Genomic DNA, 18,765 nt, shown 5'->3' with positions numbered 1-18,765 from the left:
TAACGCTGACCTCCTCCCTGTTGCGCGTACCACCAGCTCGGGCAGCACAGAATGGTTTGAATTAAGCCCACAAGTCCTGCCAAACAAGAACAGCGCTATGGTCATTAGGCCCCTGCAGAACAAATGAAACAGTCTGGAAGTGCGTGGTAAGGAGGGCTCTGTGGGAGCAGTGACTAACAAAGCGCAAACAGCTGGGAGAACTCAGATGCAAAACTTTGCTCTCACATCTGTAGATTAATTTTTCTATGGCCCATTATAAGAGCTGGAGCTGTTTGCACAGTGCAGAGCCAAACTAGGCTCATTCGTGCCTCTCAGCTTCCAGAATGGACAAGGAGCATTGCCTGGGCCACATCTCTAGCCCCAAGAGCGAATGCAAGCCTGTTATTTTAAGGGAAGGGAAATGAGGATGGCTTGATTTATGAGCAGAGCTAGTGAAAGAAAAATAATGACATGTTTTTAATACTGATGTTCTGGTCTCTTGTTTTGCTCACAATGCATTTATGTTCTTACCTCTTTACTAAAAATGATTTTGGCATTTGCTGAATCCTAAAGCTAAAGTCAGTTAGCAAAGCCTTCAGATGTTTGTTTACAGTGACTCTTACAGTGTATTCTGAGCGCATGCTATTGTTTTTGCTCTTTGTTTAGATGTCCCTTTAAAGACATACAGCAAGTGACAGATACCAAATACAGCTATGAAAACAATGTGTGCAGTTTATGAATATTTGCTCTTTAACCAGTTCAGATGCTAGCGACTAGCTAAATTAAATTCATCCTTTCCAGTCTGGCCACTGATCTTCAGTATACAACTTTACAGATACTGCACTTGAGACATTTTGATTTTAAATTGTGTGCTGAGCGCACAAACTTACAACTGCAGTCAGACTGCCTTGCATGAGAAGAATGTGCGCACACTGGAATGACAGCAGTCTCCAGCTGTATCACTTAAATTTAAGGAACCAGGAATCAAGGACCCCTTATAAAAATTTGTGACTCAGCTAGTGAGTTTAGGTGTCCTTTATTCTACTAAGAAGTTCTGAGGGATCAATAGCTAATAGTACTGCAACAGTACAGATTGCTCACAAATATTACTAGATGTAAGAACTTGTAATTTAGCTGGTACACAGACTTCTCTTTAGCTCATAATAAAAGTGGACTTTTTGGGTGATTTTTTTTCATGCCAAGATTATTTCCAGAAATAAATGAATAATATCATAGCACTTAAACTTCCTGTAAGGGAGAAGAACACATGCAATTTCCATTAGCTGCAACAAAATGGCTACCTGGGGGAAAAAAAGCAAGAGAGAGAGGAAGAGAAAGAGTATGTGGTCATTTTGCAGCCACAAATTAAAGTAGCCATCAGTCACTGCAGTGAAACCTTTCGCTTAACTTATAGCCCTGGAGATTCCTTATCATTAATATTTCTGCCAGCTCAGTAGAGTACACCTACACAAAGGGCAGGAGAAACGAAGCCTTTCAATCGGTCTTGCAGCAGAAATGGAGAATTTCAGATACCAGGAGTGCACAGATGCTGCCCAAAGGCTGTCTGCACAGAGCCTCGTTATCTGTTCAGACACTGGCAACTGCATCTGTGTTGCATACAGTGCTGCAGCTTCCGGCAGTGACACACCATGATAGTGGAAGGTGTTTTAACGACAGCTGGTTGAATTATTTGTTGCCACTGGCATTCACTGGGAATTTAGCCTTTGTTTCCATGAAGACCCAATAGTTCATTGAATATTCATGATAAATTAATCAAAATCCTTCAGCCTAAGTTATTGCCCTTTGCTGGCAGTGTGTTACTCTGCTCCCACTAGTTTTTTGAATCAGGATCAATACATGATATAAAGAGAGTTTCTTGCTGAACAGCAGCAGGCTGGCCTGAGGGCATTATGTTCTGCTGATGTGTCTGGAGCACGACTCTAGGAGGGGAGCTGAGGTATAAAGTCTCAAGGTCTATTACTTGCCCAAAGGAGTGAGTCACCACTGGCTACCTAGTTTCTGTCACATCTCCATGGCTCAGTTTGATTATCTGTGAGAGAGAGTTAATGCTTCTCAACACAGCATGAGTGGAGGAGACTTACTTACTGTTTCCAAGTTACTTATGAGTCAACAGTCATACTCTTATCTCCCCTATGCTGACAATAAATCTTGAAATCCTATTTCAATTTTTTTTTTCCTTTGTTGCTACAGATACAAAGGTTTTAAAGGCAACTGCTCCGTTTCTTTCATTGAGCAGTTCAGAGTCCTTCACCAGTGCAATAAGTATTGTGAGATGCTGGGATTGAAATCTCTCCGATCCACTCATCAAAAACAGAGGAAGCCAACATCCACAAAAAGCAAAACTCTGCCAAACTCAACAACTGTAAAGAAAACAGTGCCCAGCGCCCAAGAAAGTAAGAGAACGGAGACTTCATTTCTTCAGAGCATTGAGTAGCGCTGGCCCGACTTGTGAAAACTTCTTGAGGACATGTAGTAGTGTGATAGGTGCTGATGACCTGTTGGGGGGGATAACTTGAGTCCTTTGCCTTCTGACATTGTTTTGAAGCCATGCTGATGCTAATGCCAGCAGCAAAGAAAGGAGCTGACTCTATGACCTAGCTAGGTAAGAGTTAACACCAGGTGAAGGTTTTGAAGACAAACTAAGCCGTCTGCCCGGATTATCTTGCAATTCTTCTATATGCTTATACCTGCACATTTTGAGTCTTAGACTTTGTGCACAACAAGGTCATTAGAGAACATCTTCCCTCATACGTGTTTATGCCAGTGACCCTGTGGGTTCAGCTGCTATGTAAACATCAATATATCTAAGATGCCACTTAGTAAAGGTTTTGCACTAGTATTGTTATTCAGGCTGTTCTAGAACAATTGCTTTCTTGACTCTACAATTAACCCCGTGGTGGAGTACTTTTGCACTTGCACTGATACTGTTGTAGCATAGAGGTCAGGAGTCTCCAGGCTGCCAGAAAGCTACCATCTGAAATAAGCCATTAAGAGATGGAGGATATTTCAGTACCTTGCAATATTTACAATTAAAATACGCATGATGACTTTTCTGTGTAGCATAGAGATGTTTTTGAAGGAACATAGCAGGTGCCTTGGGCCAATACTTAACTGCTAAAGAGGCATGATTTACCCAGAATGCCTAGACAGTGCCAGAACTGGAAAAAGATGCTGTTTTCCATCATACTTAAGCGTAGCTTATGTGGAGATTGGAAGCCAAAGGAGGGAACTATGCATGTTGGAGCACTGCAACAAGTTTACTGGAGCTTGGCCGTTGAAAAGCCCATCCTGCAGTGCCAGACACACAGAATACAACCACTGAACAGTGTCAGACTTATTAATTCCGAGTGATTATTAAATAAAATGTGGTGCCAAGAACCGACACCCTTATAGAAGCCGGGAGTGCAAGAGTCCTATCAGTGCTGAAAGAAGATAAAGAGATTTCAAAGTAGGTTCTGCTTTGTATTCATAAACTGTGGGTGCTAATAAGAGGGGAAGTGTAGGGGGCTAGCTGACACTAGGGATAGAAACTATCTGACTGCAGTATAGATGTGAAGACCTGGGCTAGTCATCCTGGGCCCCTCTTACAGTCAGTTGAGGTCTGGGCAGTGGGATCTAGAGCAAGATTCAGGTCATCTGAAAAACAGACATCTAAAACAGGTTAGATGAACTGAACCAAAAAGTGCCTATTTCTCTCCATTGAGTGTAAAGGAAGCACAGAGTGTCAGACAGACAACTACATTGTAAACATCTAATGTTTCATTGGATGAAGCCCTCCAGAACTGTGAGTTTTTAATAGTTTTCTACTAACTTAGGCAGAGGAGACTATTACAAAACATCATGGCAGAAATGTGAGTGGTATTGCAGTCCACATAAAATGAAATATATGAAAGACTATTTGAAAGATGAGTTTTTAAATAGAAAATGCAAAAAGAAGTTGAAAATTCAGGAGAGTCTGTGACTGATGTATGGATAAAGAGTCTATCTTTGAGTCTACAGAGCTGAATCCCTGCTCAGAGACCAGACTGTGACTGAAATCTGAGACAAAACATTAAGAATGAAAGCTTTACAAAACAGTTACAGTGTGCTGAGGATGGGCAATCATTCATTTTAAAATAAAGTTGAATGGCAATGTGTTGCTATTGTGGAGAATCTGAAGAGTCGCAAGAGACTGGAGGTAGAAAAGTAGATAGAGCAGAAGTTCTGGAAGAGTCAGCAAATACAACAGGCAGAGGGAGATGGGGCACAAATGAGACAGATGGTTTTATTGACACAGGCTATACAGTGAGGAAGGGATGTTCACAGGGAAGCCCCCTTGCTCTGGTTTCTCAGTTGTTCAAACTAGGAACCAGTCTGTTTACCTACACCTCTCTCCCAGCCCAAATGAAGTCAGTGCGTATGAGGGAATGAGAAACAGTATGTAGCCAGCCAAGGCCTCTAGAAATGAGGATTACAGCAAGCCGCTTTCCACTGCCGCCTGACAATAGTCAGTGCCTTGTTTATTTGTGCCTGGAATTCTGTTGTGTGTTGATGCTGATTGCTAAGTGCAGTTCTAGCTGGCTTTGTAGAGAAAGTAAGATGTTGGGAATGGGGCATATCGTGGGCTCTGGCACATTCCAACACTTGGGACAGTTGTGTCAGTTGGGGCACGCATGTCAGCGCCCAAGCAGTTAGCATGAAGCTGGCCCCCATCACATTTCTTATTAGCCCTTTACCTTTCTGTGGTGATCGCAGAGGCTTTGAGCAATGGTCTGCTCCAGACAGCTTTCCATCAAAAGAGAGTGCGAATATGGGAAGGCAAGTCTACCACAGGGCTTTCCAATTCTTCTGTAGCCGTGTGTGGGAGTGGTGTGCTGGACAACATAACACATCCTAGTGACTAGGCTGCTTGCGCGTCACAGCCCAGGGGACACTGTAAGAAACCTGCATAAAAGGGTGAGAGAGGCCTGGCATAGCCATTGAACTTGAATTCCCTCATGCCCTGCTAAGAATAGAAGGTTTACTCTGGGGCTGCTGCCTGATCTGGATGCTCTGTGTGTGTGTGTGTGCATCAGCATGCATATATGTTTGCAGGCCACCTTTACTTTGCCTAAGGCACTTTTCATGTACGAGCTGAAAAGTGATTCCCTAGCTTTATAGAGCAGATGGCTTCTGGCCGTTCAGGAAACAACAATTATGATTGTGCCTTGCAACATCTTTGGGAAGGAAATTTGCTTCCGTTTCCTTTCCACTTTTTAGCGTTTAGCTTCCTCATATTTCTGATCTCTAGGAGACAGGGCATTGGTAAACCAAACCCCACTGCAACCTTAGAGAACCTTAGTTTTGTTACTATTTCATGCCTGCCTAAAAATGTCACCTTATTGCATTTACTTTGTGTGTTCACTACTGATGACCGCACAGAGACTATGAATATCATCCTTGCCTGGAAAGAAGTAAGTCTTAATCCTGCAAGTGACTAAGCTCAGAGGGATTCTTGGAGCTCCCATCTGGGACCAGCGTTCCATCTCTGCAAAGTTATTTGCAGGACTGAGTCCTACCTTTCTTCCTTACTCATTCGTCAAAAACTTGGAGACAATGTTCTTCACACCTGTTGGCCAAAATAACCATAGTAGAATCCATAGAGCTGAATCATGATGTTTATGCTCCACATATCCATGGAACGCAGTACATTGCAAGGCTCTGTGCTACTTTCCAAAGAAAAGAAGATCACGTTCACGTCCTCCGGTAACAAACAAGAATGAATCTTTTATAATATTTTCCTCTGTGGAGAAGCCCATAGAGCGCGTCCCTGTACACCAAGCCCATTGATGGACCATATTAGTTAAGGACTCAGAGCACATTCTGGTTATGTTGCTATTTGGATGAATTTGCTATTTACTACTCAAAGGCTAATTGTGATTTTCTTATTATTGATCTTGTGAAGTAAATGTGTATGTATGTGGAGCATTATATAATAACAGGCCATCATATTTGAATTAAATAGATATATTTCCCAACTAAATTGGTTGCTTTTCCACTGCTCAGGAGTTTATTGAACATATTTTGTTTATTAATAGGCATATTATACTGCTGATGTATTACAACACTGAGCAAATCACAATTCCTGATTTTCTATCAGTGGAATTTCTGAGTGATGATAATAGGAAAACTTAGCAATACACTGTTTTAAAGCAGTCATTTACTTCTACTAGAACAAAAGCTTCAATTATAATAATGACACAAGATCCTGTTAAAATTCAGTCATTACCCTTGAGTTCAGCTACAAGTGAATTGCATTGAAATAATTACACATTAATAGCTGCCAAAAGGAGAAAAAGCTTAACTGCTTACCTCAGCTTAAAGCCAAGTTTTAATGCCTTGCTCAGTCATGGTACACACATATCATTGCTCTTTGATATATCTAAGGGAATTAGAGAATAGAGACTTTGCTTTTTATGTTTCCTTGTTACCTCTTCCTCTTTCAGCTGAGCGCTTGCTCAGGTTTCTTGTTCTGCCCTCCTAGCTGTCTGTCTGACACATAGGAACTCTGTGGCCATAATATCTTCTCTATATAGGAATATCTTCTTTATGTAGGACCCTCTCAAAAAAATCCCATTTCCTTGTTTAAATTTCCAGGTCTTACTATAGTATAAAGAATTTAGAATTCAAGTAGGCTGACAGGATACTAAGAGAGCTCCAGGGTGCGTGTCAAAAACAAGGGAAATGGTAATTAATGTGCCATATGTCTGCCCATGTCTAAATGTCCATGTCAGATTTAAAAAAAAAAGACTTTTTTAATAATTGCTCTCATTTGTAGACTGGTAACTAGCCACTCTACCCTCCTTAATCTTGCTGTTATACAAGATACTTATATACTATGTATCAGGAAGTATTTCCCAGCTCTTTGAAAAATAATGAAAATTGAGCGCATTTAATCTCAACTTTAAACAAAGGTCTAAGCTAAGAAGTTAGACTGGGAGGAGAAAGTTGGTCCTATTAATGGCAGTTGACTTCAATGGCACAGGAAAGATTCATGTACTAGAACCATGGTTTTACCCTGATGTACCTTTGTTTCCAATATGCATCAGCTGGATGTCTGCACAATCTGCAGTGAAATCACAGTTATCAGTAGGGTAAACAATATTCTCACTGGGCTTTAGATTTAATGGCCCATCGAGAAGAATGGGAGAAACATCTTACCTGTCTCGCAGCATTTTAATCTGAGCCAAATTCTGTTTTTCAGCTTTTCACAGAAAGGACCCATTCAAAGTTTTCATGAGCAAGTTTAATAAATCTGTTTTCTGATCACAGAAGATACATCAGCAAATCAGAAACTGGAACACTTCCAGGTTAATTCCTGTTGCTAGCAGTTGCATTGTTATATTAATAGATGTTCATGAGCACACACAGAATGAATAAATTGCACCATGTCCTAATAGCAATTTTAAAATGTTATGCTTTTCATAGGGCCACCACAGTAATTTAGGCTGATGAACTAATGCTTTGTGATTTAAGTTCTGTTACACAGACTAACAATGATAAAACACTCAAGAATGGAGAATCAATAAAGCTTCTACAGGATGTTTCTTGTTCAAAAGTAATCACATGAATGGCTTATAGGCATTGAGTTTTTAAAGGTATATGTCCCTCTAGATAAATTGATGATTTTTACCTGTTCTTTCCCAATTTTTAAGTGCACTACCCCAGCTCCACTGGTAATATTTTCCACAACACCTAAGGTATTTCAGGGCATAGGTCCACATCCACAAAATAGTGGGCGCTCAACGCTTAAGATGCTCTTTTTTCCAAAATGTGTCTTGAATACTTAGAACGTCATTGCTCAATAGAAATTGGCCTCCTCAGTCCATTCCGAAGTGGAACCTCAGGTACTTCTGAAAGTTTCACCCAAACCTTCAGGAGTGTTCAGATGCATCAGTGAATGAATCAGAATACATCAGTCCTCCAAGGATTCAGGAAAAGAGCTGACCTTAAGCTTTTGGAAAAACAGTGCACAGTTGCTGGGAATCAGCTGTAGACTCTGGTTCCAGCTTTAGATCTTAAATAACAATGACCCTCACAAGAAGAAAGTCCTTGGCATAGAAAAAGGTCAGTCTGGCCCTGAAATATGGGTAGATAGGCCTGGAATGCAGAATAGTTGGCAAAACTTTTAACCAAAGTGACTGTAGCATTTTTTTCAACCTCTTCAGGAAGACAGATCCTTGCCATAAAACTTAGATTATTCTTCAGGTTCAAGTTTGGGGAAAAAAACAACCAAACAAAAACCGAAAGTGCTAAGTTTTAGCATTTGAATCTCTCTCCATGACTGACTAGCCTTGGGTGTACAGATCATTGCAGCACTTTGGTACGTATTCCCAGCCGTTACGCACGCACTTGCTTTACAAACTGCTTGACCCAGGTCTCCAGAGGATGCAGCTTCAGAAGGGAGCTGATGTTATTTCAGATGTGCCTCTGAATGTTTATCCACTTGAAGGAGACTGCAAGATGGAGGACACCATCAGAAACCAGGCAGTATGTTCCCCAATCCATTCTTTATAGACTATGTAGCAAGAGAAAATTGACTGGGTTTTCTTTTGTATGCAGTTCTTATTGGGGGAACTTTTTAATATAACTCCCACAGCTCAACCTCACATAACCTAAGAGTAAACTGCAGGGATTCAGCTCCATTATGTCTTTTTTCTTCTCTCTCCTAAAGAAACTTCGGTGTATCTAATACTTGTGTGGGTGTTGTAAAGGTCATGTAGCTCTACAATAAAAGCCTCAATAAATGACTTTTCATTTTGAGTTTTAAAAGCACAGTAGTAAGAAAATAATAGGGAGAGAGGATTAATCTACACGGTTATCATCCTGCCACAGAGCACCAGGGGAAGGTTAGGAACTGTTTGCCCACATGGATATTTGACTGAATATTTTAAATGGGTTTCCTTTAATACATTGCAAATAGGACCCGGGGAGCCTGTACTGCCCTTGCCCCACTGAAGTACAAGGTTCATATTTTACATGTCTAAAAGCATGAATGCTGTGGAATAAGCTGTGATGACATTGCAAATGGTGGAGCTAGTCCAGAATGACAGCCTCAATCTCCTGCTAGTTCTGTTGATATCATATGGATATTACGCTCAGGCAAGCAACACATGAGGTTCACTGAGTGGGAGGAGAGAAACAGCGTAAGATGTTCTTCAAACAGGAAAAACTGCTTTATGAATAATCAGGAGAAGAGCAAGCAACAATGGTGCAAGCTCCCTAGACAGCACTGCAGGTATGAGGAGGGAGGGAAGGGACTCTTCATTTTTCTCTCAATCAGATGTTGAGAAGAGAAGTAGCTAGCTGCAAAAGCATTACCCAGAGGGCCATGCAGACAAAGTCGCTTTTGCTTGCTTGCTTGCTTCAGGGCCAGAGAAAAGAGAAAGAAGGATTTCCTGTTCTCCTCCCCCCACCAACTCACCTTCACAAAGGTTCCCAAAGATTCCTTCAGCTATTAGTTATTTCTCACCAAAGGCCTTCTGAAAAAGAAACCATAATTATCTGCAGCTTTGCTGATTTTACTGTGAGGTCTGCCGTACGCTATTATGGGTGTGAAATTTCTGTGATTTGGTTAATCTTGTACGACAGGAGAATACTGGCTTTGGGAGCCTTTCTGCTGCTGCTGCTGCTGGATTCCAGCTATGTTGGTGGATGCCATCTGAGGTTGCTTGCTATGAAACAGTGGCAGAATAATGCTTAGTGGCCTTACAGATGTCCAGTCTGTGCCAAATGTTTTCTGGCCCATCAGATCAGTCTTTCCAGCTCATCATCTGCTCCTTGCAGACACAAGACAGGATCTAACCTTATGCAATGCGGCAGCCCAGTCCTTACCTTCTCCTTCACAGAGACCTTGCAGCCCTTCTCTTCTTCACTAAAAGTGCACTTCATGAACCAAATTCATGTTCCCCCAATTACACAGTAGATGGGTATTTGGTCTTTTGACAGGTGCACATGTGGGATCAGATAATGACAGCTGCTTGTCTGCTGTGGCTAGATCTGTGCCATTTACATGGCACCAAGACGTAACTTTTGCACCCACAGTTTGGTGATATGACAGGTCCCTATCCAGTGACAATACAGGGACAGGCTCGTCCTCAGGAGCCAGCAGAAAACCTTAGTAGAACATCCCAAAAGGTCAACACTGCTGCTACAGAAAGGTGTCTGAATGAGCTTCCTGTGTAACATAAGAAACATCAGAAAGGAGGAAAAACACCAGGATATTTCTATCCATCCATCCGTGCTTATCTGGCAGCCAACATTAAGATGTATTGTTCCTGAAAGCAAAACCACAAAAGGGAAGAAGAGATCCACAGGTGCAGTATGTATTGGAAGGATGATGATAGAGAAGTGGGATAGCAATGGATCAGCCATTGGATCAGCATCTACCACAAGCGAAGAAACACGGGAAAAGAAGGAGAAGGAAATGGAGATGTACCAGAACCTGATACAAGTGAGTGTAGCTGAGAAAATGGGACTGAACCAGGGAAACATAGGAGGAAGATCTAAACATTAAAAAAATACTGAAAGAAGTATCAGAACAAACTACAGGGGCACAGGGCACAGGGCAAAGATAGTAGGACACGTTTCTTTTCACAGAAGTTAATGCTTCTGTTGATGCTACTATTGTATGGGCCATCAAGAGAGTGATCAAATCTATGAATGTGGAAATGACATCAGTAATTCTTTTCTTCTGACAGAGTGGTCACCAGAAGCAATTCAGTGTTCAAGACTGGCCACCTTGCTCAACTCTTAGGGGCATTCAGGACACAAGCTTCAGGATTCAGAAAGTAGCAGGGAGCCCCTGCTGCTCCCCAGTCAAACACAGCTCTTCTCTCCTGTGCCTATACAGCAGAGCCAAAGGGTGCAGGTCTGTCACACCCACAGGTGATGCCAGTTCCCCCATCACCTGAGCTTTCCAGTACTGTCTCAGTAGGAAGGGTCTTGTGCCGGAGCAAAATGCAAGACCTAAAATAGAGCTAATGAGGCCAGTTTACAGAGAGGCGGAGGAGGTTCCCTTTTCATATCTTCCACCTTCCATTCCATTTTGAAATATCTCAGAAAGGACTTTTTTTTTAAAGACATTGGCATCACTACCGAGTAACATAGTTCCTGCCAGTGGTTTCTGTCAGGACTCAGTTTTTTTCTAGACTTGTATAATGTTGGCCAGTGGACTAACCAGTATGAGCACACGGCTGGTCAGGGCACCGAACAAACAGAGGCAAGTGTGTGGTGGATGTGTTGCAGATGCAGGGCTTCAGGTGTGTTGCCATGTGAATGCAGCACATGTCCCTGCCTCCAGGGACAGACCAGCTCTGAAATCAGTACAGCTATGCTACTGAGCTAAACCTTACCCCACCTGAGTGGAATTTGTGCTGAACCATGTCAGGTGCTTCTGCATCATGTTCCCAGAAACTGGAGCACTGCTGACTTATCTACGTGACAAAATGGGGTAAAAATATCTTTGCCAACAGGCTGGCCAGCATGGTAAGGAGGGCTTTAAACTAGGAATTAGGGGGAGGGAGAGAATGACCAGCAGTCAAGGAAGGAAGTGGTAGATGGGGTTGGCAACCAAAGGGTCTGGGGTGATGTAAACAGAAGGGAACTCTTGACCAACAAAATGAGGCTGAAGCAGAATGACCCCAAGTGTATGCATGTAGATAACGGGGAGAAAACAGGAGGATTTAGAAGTCTGTGTGCAGCTACAAGGCTATGATCTCATTGGGATCACAGAGATGTGATGGGATAGCTCGTGACTGGAACGCTGTGATGGATGGATACAGGCACTTTAGGAAGGACAGGCTGGGAAGGTGAGGTGGGGAGTTGCCTTTCACATGAGAGAGCAACTGGAACATAAAAGTCAGGGGCAGCCATGAGGTGGTGGAGTTCAGTGTCTGCACTGACAGTTTTATGTCCTGTTTGAAGTCAACTGGTAAGTAGTTCTTTGCGGCCTTACTAAATAAAGCAATGAAGTCTCACGTTTGAACAGGTAGTGTTATTTCCAGAGCGTCACACGCTAACACAAAGCATCAGCAATGCCATCCTTTACCTTCATTTCTTCATAGATTTCCCTAGAACCCTGTTTTCAAACCTGTTGCTTGAGTCATGGGCATCCGAGTCAACTAATGTTTCAAATCTGTGTGTTTTAATTAGGTGCCAGATTTTGACTACATCAGCTGATTGGCTTCCATGTTCTACTGTAATGGTCAGTCCAGCAGGAATAGGATTATGCCAGGCTGGCCTTGTTTTTCAGAAGTGCTGAGTGCCCACAGCTCCCTTGATCCCAATGAAATCCACATTATATAATATATATATTTGCACAGAGTTTGCAGGACCGAACTTGGATCTCATTTCTGACAGTGAACCATTAACTTGATCATTTGACACCGCCATTCTTTATTCACTTTTAATCCTGATTCCACCGTTATATTAGTACAGAGCAACAATGCATGTCATAGAAGAATATATTTCAGACTAAAGCCTGTCAATTAATTTGTGTTAAATACTTACAAAGCAGCTTAAAATAATAGATTTTGCAATGTTAGCGTTAACTGAGTAGGAATCTCAGTTTAAGAAGACTAAAATAGTAAATTGCACTGCTAAGAAAAATTATAATCCCTGAGTATGGGCATGACTCATATATCTCCCAAGAAAGCAAATATGCAGCATTAAGATGACTCCTGTGTGCTTTACAATGGGAATTTGGAGATGCACATAGCAGAGTATTTATTTCTCGTGTATTACAGTAGTTTTGCTTATAAAAGAGAGGAGTCATCCTCTCTTACACATATACAAAGCTGCCATATTCCTCAGCATGGTGGGAAAAAGTATTGCTACAATTCACATTCTTTTCTGAATTGATGTCTTATCTACCAGTAGCTATTTAGTGTGATAATGGCGTTTGATAGATTGGACACAAACACCATTGTCACACTCCACAGCTCTGGTAGTAAATAGTTAGTCCGTGGAAGAAGTAATATGCACACGTGCAGGCTTCAGCATGGAGACTTCAAAGATCTGCAAAACACAGAAAAAAGACCATGTGTATGCATATTTATATGTGATACCTTGGTTAGGGATCTCACCAAGGAAGTGGGAGACAGGATTCAGCTTTTCCTTGAGAGGAATCACTCATCTCAGATAGCTGAACTCATCTAAAAGTGAAGTTTTATGGGTGCCTCTGCAGACAACGAAACTGGACAGGCACCTTGAGAAAGTGATCAGTCCTGTCCTAAGAGACAAATTTAAGATGGGAGGGATGAATCATTCTCTGCAAGGACCTGTGCCTTTCTCTTATTGATGGAGACAGCTCAGAAGCGCCTGCGAGCTATTATAACTAACGTTTGAACTGAGGTATCACCTTGCTACTGACTTCATTTGCTTTCCGTGTATTTGTTCTTGCCAGCTTTTTAGAGCCAGCCCCCTTAGGAGACCACAAGCTGGCCTGTGCTCCTCCTTCTGCTTCATCTTTTTATTCCATGTAGGTTCTTCTATGACACTTCAACACTGTGTCCAGCTGTGAATTAGGCAGTATAGCTAATTAGCATACGTGACTCTGTTCTTCCATCTTGTTCCCAGGACAGGTTTTTGGGTTGGTAGGGCAGAGTGTGTTTCTGTTTAACCTGAAAGTCTAATAACATTTCTGCGCATCCAGTGAGTGGATACATGATAAAAGATGCTATAAAAGATCCTATTCACCAGCAGTGGACTAAGAGCACACGAACCAGGAGGGTCACCTGATGCACAGTGATTTGTTAAGCCATGGTAATTGAGTTATGTGTTAGGCCCTACATTATCACATCCGAACAATGCAAAGAAGCAAAGAAAATACAGAAAGAGGAGCACAGGAAAAGGAGGAGAAGAGAAACCAAAGCTCTGTTAATAGCAGCCTCTGTATCTACCTCCTTCCACTTCTCCACTTTCTCTTGCTCAATAAAAAGACCGCCAATGAGTGTATTCATCTAGGCAAGAGGATATTGGGTATCGACTGGAAAAAACACAGATCTCTGAAGATAGAAGATAGCTTTGTGAAAGTGCAAGCTAGCTAGGGAATTAATATTAGTAAAATTATTAAATTAATATTAGTAAATTTATATTGCTATTAATTAACAGCAATAGCAAAAATGTTGCTAACTAATTAATAACAATAATGAAGCCAAAAGAAAAAAAAAAAAAAGAGAGCGAGACCATAGACTGGAGTTCCTTTAGTCCCCTAGAACTGGTAACAAGCTTTCAAGGAGAGCAGAGTACATTAAACATTAATTTTCCATTTTGCGTGAGCTTAGGAAGGTTTTATATCTGCTGCATACAGAAATGGCTTCCTGAAGTTAATGAAAACTTGAACTTTCTGACTCAAAAAAGAATGTTGTTCGACTGGTTAGAAGAACTCTTCTGATCTATTCATGGGAGAGGATGGGGTTGTCTAGCTGTGCCAGGAGACGAGAAAGGGAACATCTTGCTACAATTGTTGTAAAGTATCCATCTCATTTTTATATGCTCCTTAAATATATTAACATCTCTGTGTTTTCTGGAGCATGTACTACCCCTATTTAATAAAATTCGAATCTCTCATAGGCTACTGGATCTGGTAGCATTTGAGCAAAAGCTGATGTTAAGCAAGCTGACGAGCTCTAAGGGCAGAGTTCTCAGATCCTTAGAGAGCCCTTTCCCGGGCTTAGCCTTCCTGTCAGTCTCATTTGTTATCTTTCCTATTTCACTCCCCTGGTGAAGTGTCATTCCATCACATTAATAGCCTTAGTGCGTCTGCTTTAGTCTTGGTCTGCTGTCAGCACTCTCATCACGCATTCCAGCTGAGTAACCAAGGGGGAGGCACAAACCTCTATCATCAGCTGTTTGTAAAATATAAACATTTGATAGAACTGACGCATAGCTGATGACTGCAGTACGGCTATGGAGGAAAATCGTATTTCCATTCTTGTTCAGACCAAGCGGTCACCATTTTAAATATCAGTTCTTGTAAGAAGAAGTAGGAGTGTCAGTTCCTAGCTTGAATCAGGGCGTGCTGCAGCTTCTGAGAAGTTCCAGTGCAGCCCCGTGTGCCCCAAGACCACAGACTGTCAGCTGAAGCACAGGAACTACTGGGAAGTAGAACATGGCTCCACGCAAAGGAAATAATCCAGCACAAAAAGCTGCTGTCCAGGTGAGGTACGGATTGAGGGCTGCCAGTCCAGACAAACAGCAACCCTGGTTTGAGAAAGTGGAATGAACTGTAACAGGAAACGGGAGGTTGAGGGCATAGGGCTGGGGCTTCCAAATATTGATTTTTATATGCAGGTCATAGAGTCAAGGAAATGCAGCAAACTCCGTTTCAGAGCATCAAAGTTTAAACGTCAGCATAGGAGAAAGAACTCCAACACCGGCATGGACTACCTGTCTGCCTACGTTACTGAATAATCTTGAACCACCAGGATGAGCAAAAAACAATGTCACATATTTTCTCTAAAACCTTTACATTTTGATGTAACTTTGTGCCTTTTCTGGAACCTTTTCCGTAAACGTTACGCAGTTCAACCAGTGTTGATCACTGCAGACTTACTGGAGCTCTGGACCAGTTTGACTAGATGGATTTACAAGTACATATAATCAGACCTAAAAACATTTTTCTAATGTGGGCATGACTTGGCAATATTAGCTGAGTTGTGAGGTGGCCCTTGAAGCCCTGAAATGAACCTTGACCAGCTGTTACAGGGCAGATATTACTTTCTTTTTCAAATTTGGTTATTACAACTGCTCTGTCATTCCCACCCTTCCCAAGGGAGCAAGTCTGTAAATACTTGGGCAGGGCGGAAACCTTTCCAAGCTCTTCTCATCCTTCATTGGTTTCATCCGTGTTTTGCGTCTGTACATGCTGTTATGGGAAAGAGTTGTGCATTTGAATGCCTACACAGAAGTGTCAGGCAGATTTGCCTAGATCCACAGGTCAGGCCACTGTGAAATCACAGCTAAGAAAGAGCCACGTCTGAAAGAAGAAAAGGAGCTGCAGCATGTCCTGTGCATAAAGCTGGCACCGAATTTTCTGAATTAATGAATGGGAAATCCAAAGTCACACTCAAACACGTTCTGTCTAGCCAGGATGAAGCACTGACCTGAGGTCCATGAGGTTATTTCCGATGAACAGTGTTGTGAATGTGCCTTTACTCTAACTGTGATAATGAGGAATCAACACCAAAGGGACGTAACTGCTGTACGTTGCTTTCTAACTCATCACAGAATTTGCATTTTTTTCCCCCTTACCTTCTCCCATACACGTTTTATTCAGCTTTCTCTCTGTATCAGAACAAAAAGGTCAAGCTCCCTGCCTATCACTGTCGGGCACAGTGCCAAGAGCAGCAGGGCCCTGGCGCAGGTGCTTCTAGGCTTTACTGTGAAATGCGTATCACAGTAGATAGCCAGGCAAATGATGCAGCTGTAAAAAGGCAGTTTCAGAGCTCCACAACTACACAGAAACTGCCAGCAGTTCAGTAGGAATATTTCCAAGAACAAAAGGTAACGAAGGAAAGAGAAATGGTCAGCAGTTTTTAGTGCTGCAATGGGGCAGAGTCAAACAACAAGAAAGTTACAGGTCAGTACAGAGAGAAAGCAACATATAAACATCAAGGCAGAACAAAATCTCCACTTTTTCTGCTAGACATCGGGATAAAGAACATTATTAGAATCTTCCAGTTGAGAGCACCATTCTGAAGAGTCTTCATTTCAAGAAGTGTCTGAATATGCATCACAAAACCTCTCCTTTTCATATATACACATCTTATGCATTCCCATAAACCTGGTGAAGTGTAACTATACTTACCACCAGCCTCATTTTTCACAAAAAATGTTATGGTGGCTTGCCCACTGACAGTAGTAAAATACTCCTAATCACTTTCAAAGCTCAGGCTGAGATTATAGGTATAAGGCATTCAATCCCGTTATCCCATTAGATTCCACAGACAGGCCACAGGCTTATGTGGATATTTTGGTATGCTAAAGTGCTTACTATTCAAAATTCATTTGCACTATTTTATTTTTGCCAGTACATTTTATCATTTCCTTTTCCTCATTTGAAGCAAGCACAGGAAAGCACTTACCATCTCACACAACTGCCAAATGATCCTTTGATGTGTCGTTAGCACTTATCAGAACTGAGGTTCCACTGTATGACATTTTGCTGAATATCACTGTATTCTGACCTGTGCAGGTCTAGGCTTTCTTATTATGAATTCACAGCAGCAGCTAGCGCTGAAAGCCTCTGTTTCCAGGGGACACCTTTCCCTCGCCCTTTATGGGATCCTGAGGTTTTAAAGTAAACAATTCATTCTCTTTCTGATAAGTCATATTAAAATATTGATCTGGGGGGAGGGAGATGGCCCTCACAGCACAGAGCCAGAGTCACCTTTAGTCAAATGACTAAAGAAAGGAAAAAAAGTCCTGAAAGTTCAATTTTCTCTGTCCCTTCAGACAGAGCATAGGTGGGCAGGGAAAAAGGTGGGAAAGTGGGAAGTTATATTAACCTGGTCTGAATGAAGTCAAATGGTATGCCTTAAAAATGCTATTGCACTGGTATGTCAGCAAAATATGGGTTTTTTTTTTTCAGCTGCCTGTGTTTGTTTAACCCTGAGATGAAGAGCTTTTTTCAGTCTTCATGTTAATTGCTTATTTCTTTCAGTGAGAGTGACTGCATCAGTTCTTCGGATCATAGTGCTAATCTTACTGTTTACTGCTGGATCTTACCATTCTTTACTACTCTATTACTATTTATTTTCATTTACTCTCCTTTTTGCACAGGCATTTTCAGAACTCTCATCACTAAAGAACCTGCCAGTGTACATTTTTAATGTGTTTTATTTTCCAGCAAACCCATGAGATGGGGGAAATAAGTCTGATTTCAGTTAAGCCCATCTGAACACAGATGGCAAAATGAGGAATTAAAGACAAGTTTCAGGATCTTATCTAGATAATCAACAGCTTGCCCTCTCCTTGCTTTCAAGCTTTTGTATAAATGAGTCTTCAAGAGAACATAAATGCAACGTCTGTTCTTGTTAAGACACCTTCCCTGACCACAGCCAGAGCAGGACAACCAACAATTATACCACTGCATAAAACCCCACATTTAAGGTATGCTAAATTTCACCTCTTTTATAAAGGCTAGTGTGGGACTTGAACTTGAGCGTTCCCTCCATATAAATTAAAGTCACACCTTCAGGACAATAACCTTCCTGATAGTTAACCTGTTGCTACTTCATTGCTTGCTTCCTTACCATGCATTACCTCCATGCTTCTACTCCATTACCACATAAGCATTGTCTAACAGTTCATTCTTAAGTGAGAATACTGTTAAAAAATAAAAATAAAAACAAGGTGAAGTTCCCAGTATAATAACTCGCATAGGTGAGGAGCCAGGTGACTTTATTGGTTTTGCCCTGATGCCTTCATTTGGCAGTGGAAAAGCACTGGGAAATCAAACCTGAAAGAAATCATGTATCTTGCTCTCTCCTTGCTCTCTAGTTTTCATATAAATAGATCTTCAAGAGACCATAAATGCAAGTTTTGTCCTTGTTGAGACACATTCCCTAACCACAGCCAGAGCAAGATTAAATAGTCTAATGTATACGAACTCTAAGAATTAGAGCTCTCCTTTTGTGAGAATGGTCCTGCATCTTAACAGATCCAAACACATAATACAATACTGTATAACGGGGGAAAAAAACCCTGAACTACAAAGACACTAGAATGCCTTCATCTGTAGCA

General features: G+C 41.6%; 1 protein-coding gene and 1 long non-coding RNA gene across 6 annotated transcripts in view; one reads left to right on the top strand and one right to left on the bottom strand.

The window, feature by feature from the left end:
• The window catches only part of LOC104138471 (alpha-protein kinase 2), a 59,181-nt gene extending 55,305 nt beyond the window's left edge, over positions 1-3,876 (top strand). For all 4 annotated transcript variants that reach the window (XM_009666076.2, XM_009666074.2, XM_068928220.1 and 1 more), the window contains one exon: positions 2,191-3,876. In XM_009666076.2, coding sequence (XP_009664371.2) covers positions 2,191-2,434 — 244 coding nt within the window. In that variant the 3' untranslated portion in view covers positions 2,435-3,876. The remainder of the gene's footprint in view (positions 1-2,190) is intronic.
• LOC138064652 (uncharacterized) lies at positions 3,871-17,614 on the bottom strand. 2 transcript variants are annotated; one of them, XR_011137890.1, is made up of 3 exons: positions 17,106-17,614; positions 9,443-9,500; positions 3,871-8,474 (listed from the first exon to the last, which is right to left on the bottom strand). It is a non-coding gene; the product is annotated as an uncharacterized lncRNA (long non-coding RNA). The 2 variants fall into 2 exon arrangements; XR_011137891.1 differs by having other exon boundaries at positions 3,883-8,474; positions 9,443-13,035; positions 17,106-17,281.
• Between the last annotated feature and the right edge of the window lie 1,151 nt (positions 17,615-18,765).

This window comes from Struthio camelus, chromosome Z, assembly GCF_040807025.1.
Source record: "Struthio camelus isolate bStrCam1 chromosome Z, bStrCam1.hap1, whole genome shotgun sequence".
NCBI lineage: Eukaryota > Metazoa > Chordata > Aves > Struthioniformes > Struthionidae > Struthio > Struthio camelus.
This window is presented reverse-complemented; position numbering and strand designations above follow the sequence as displayed.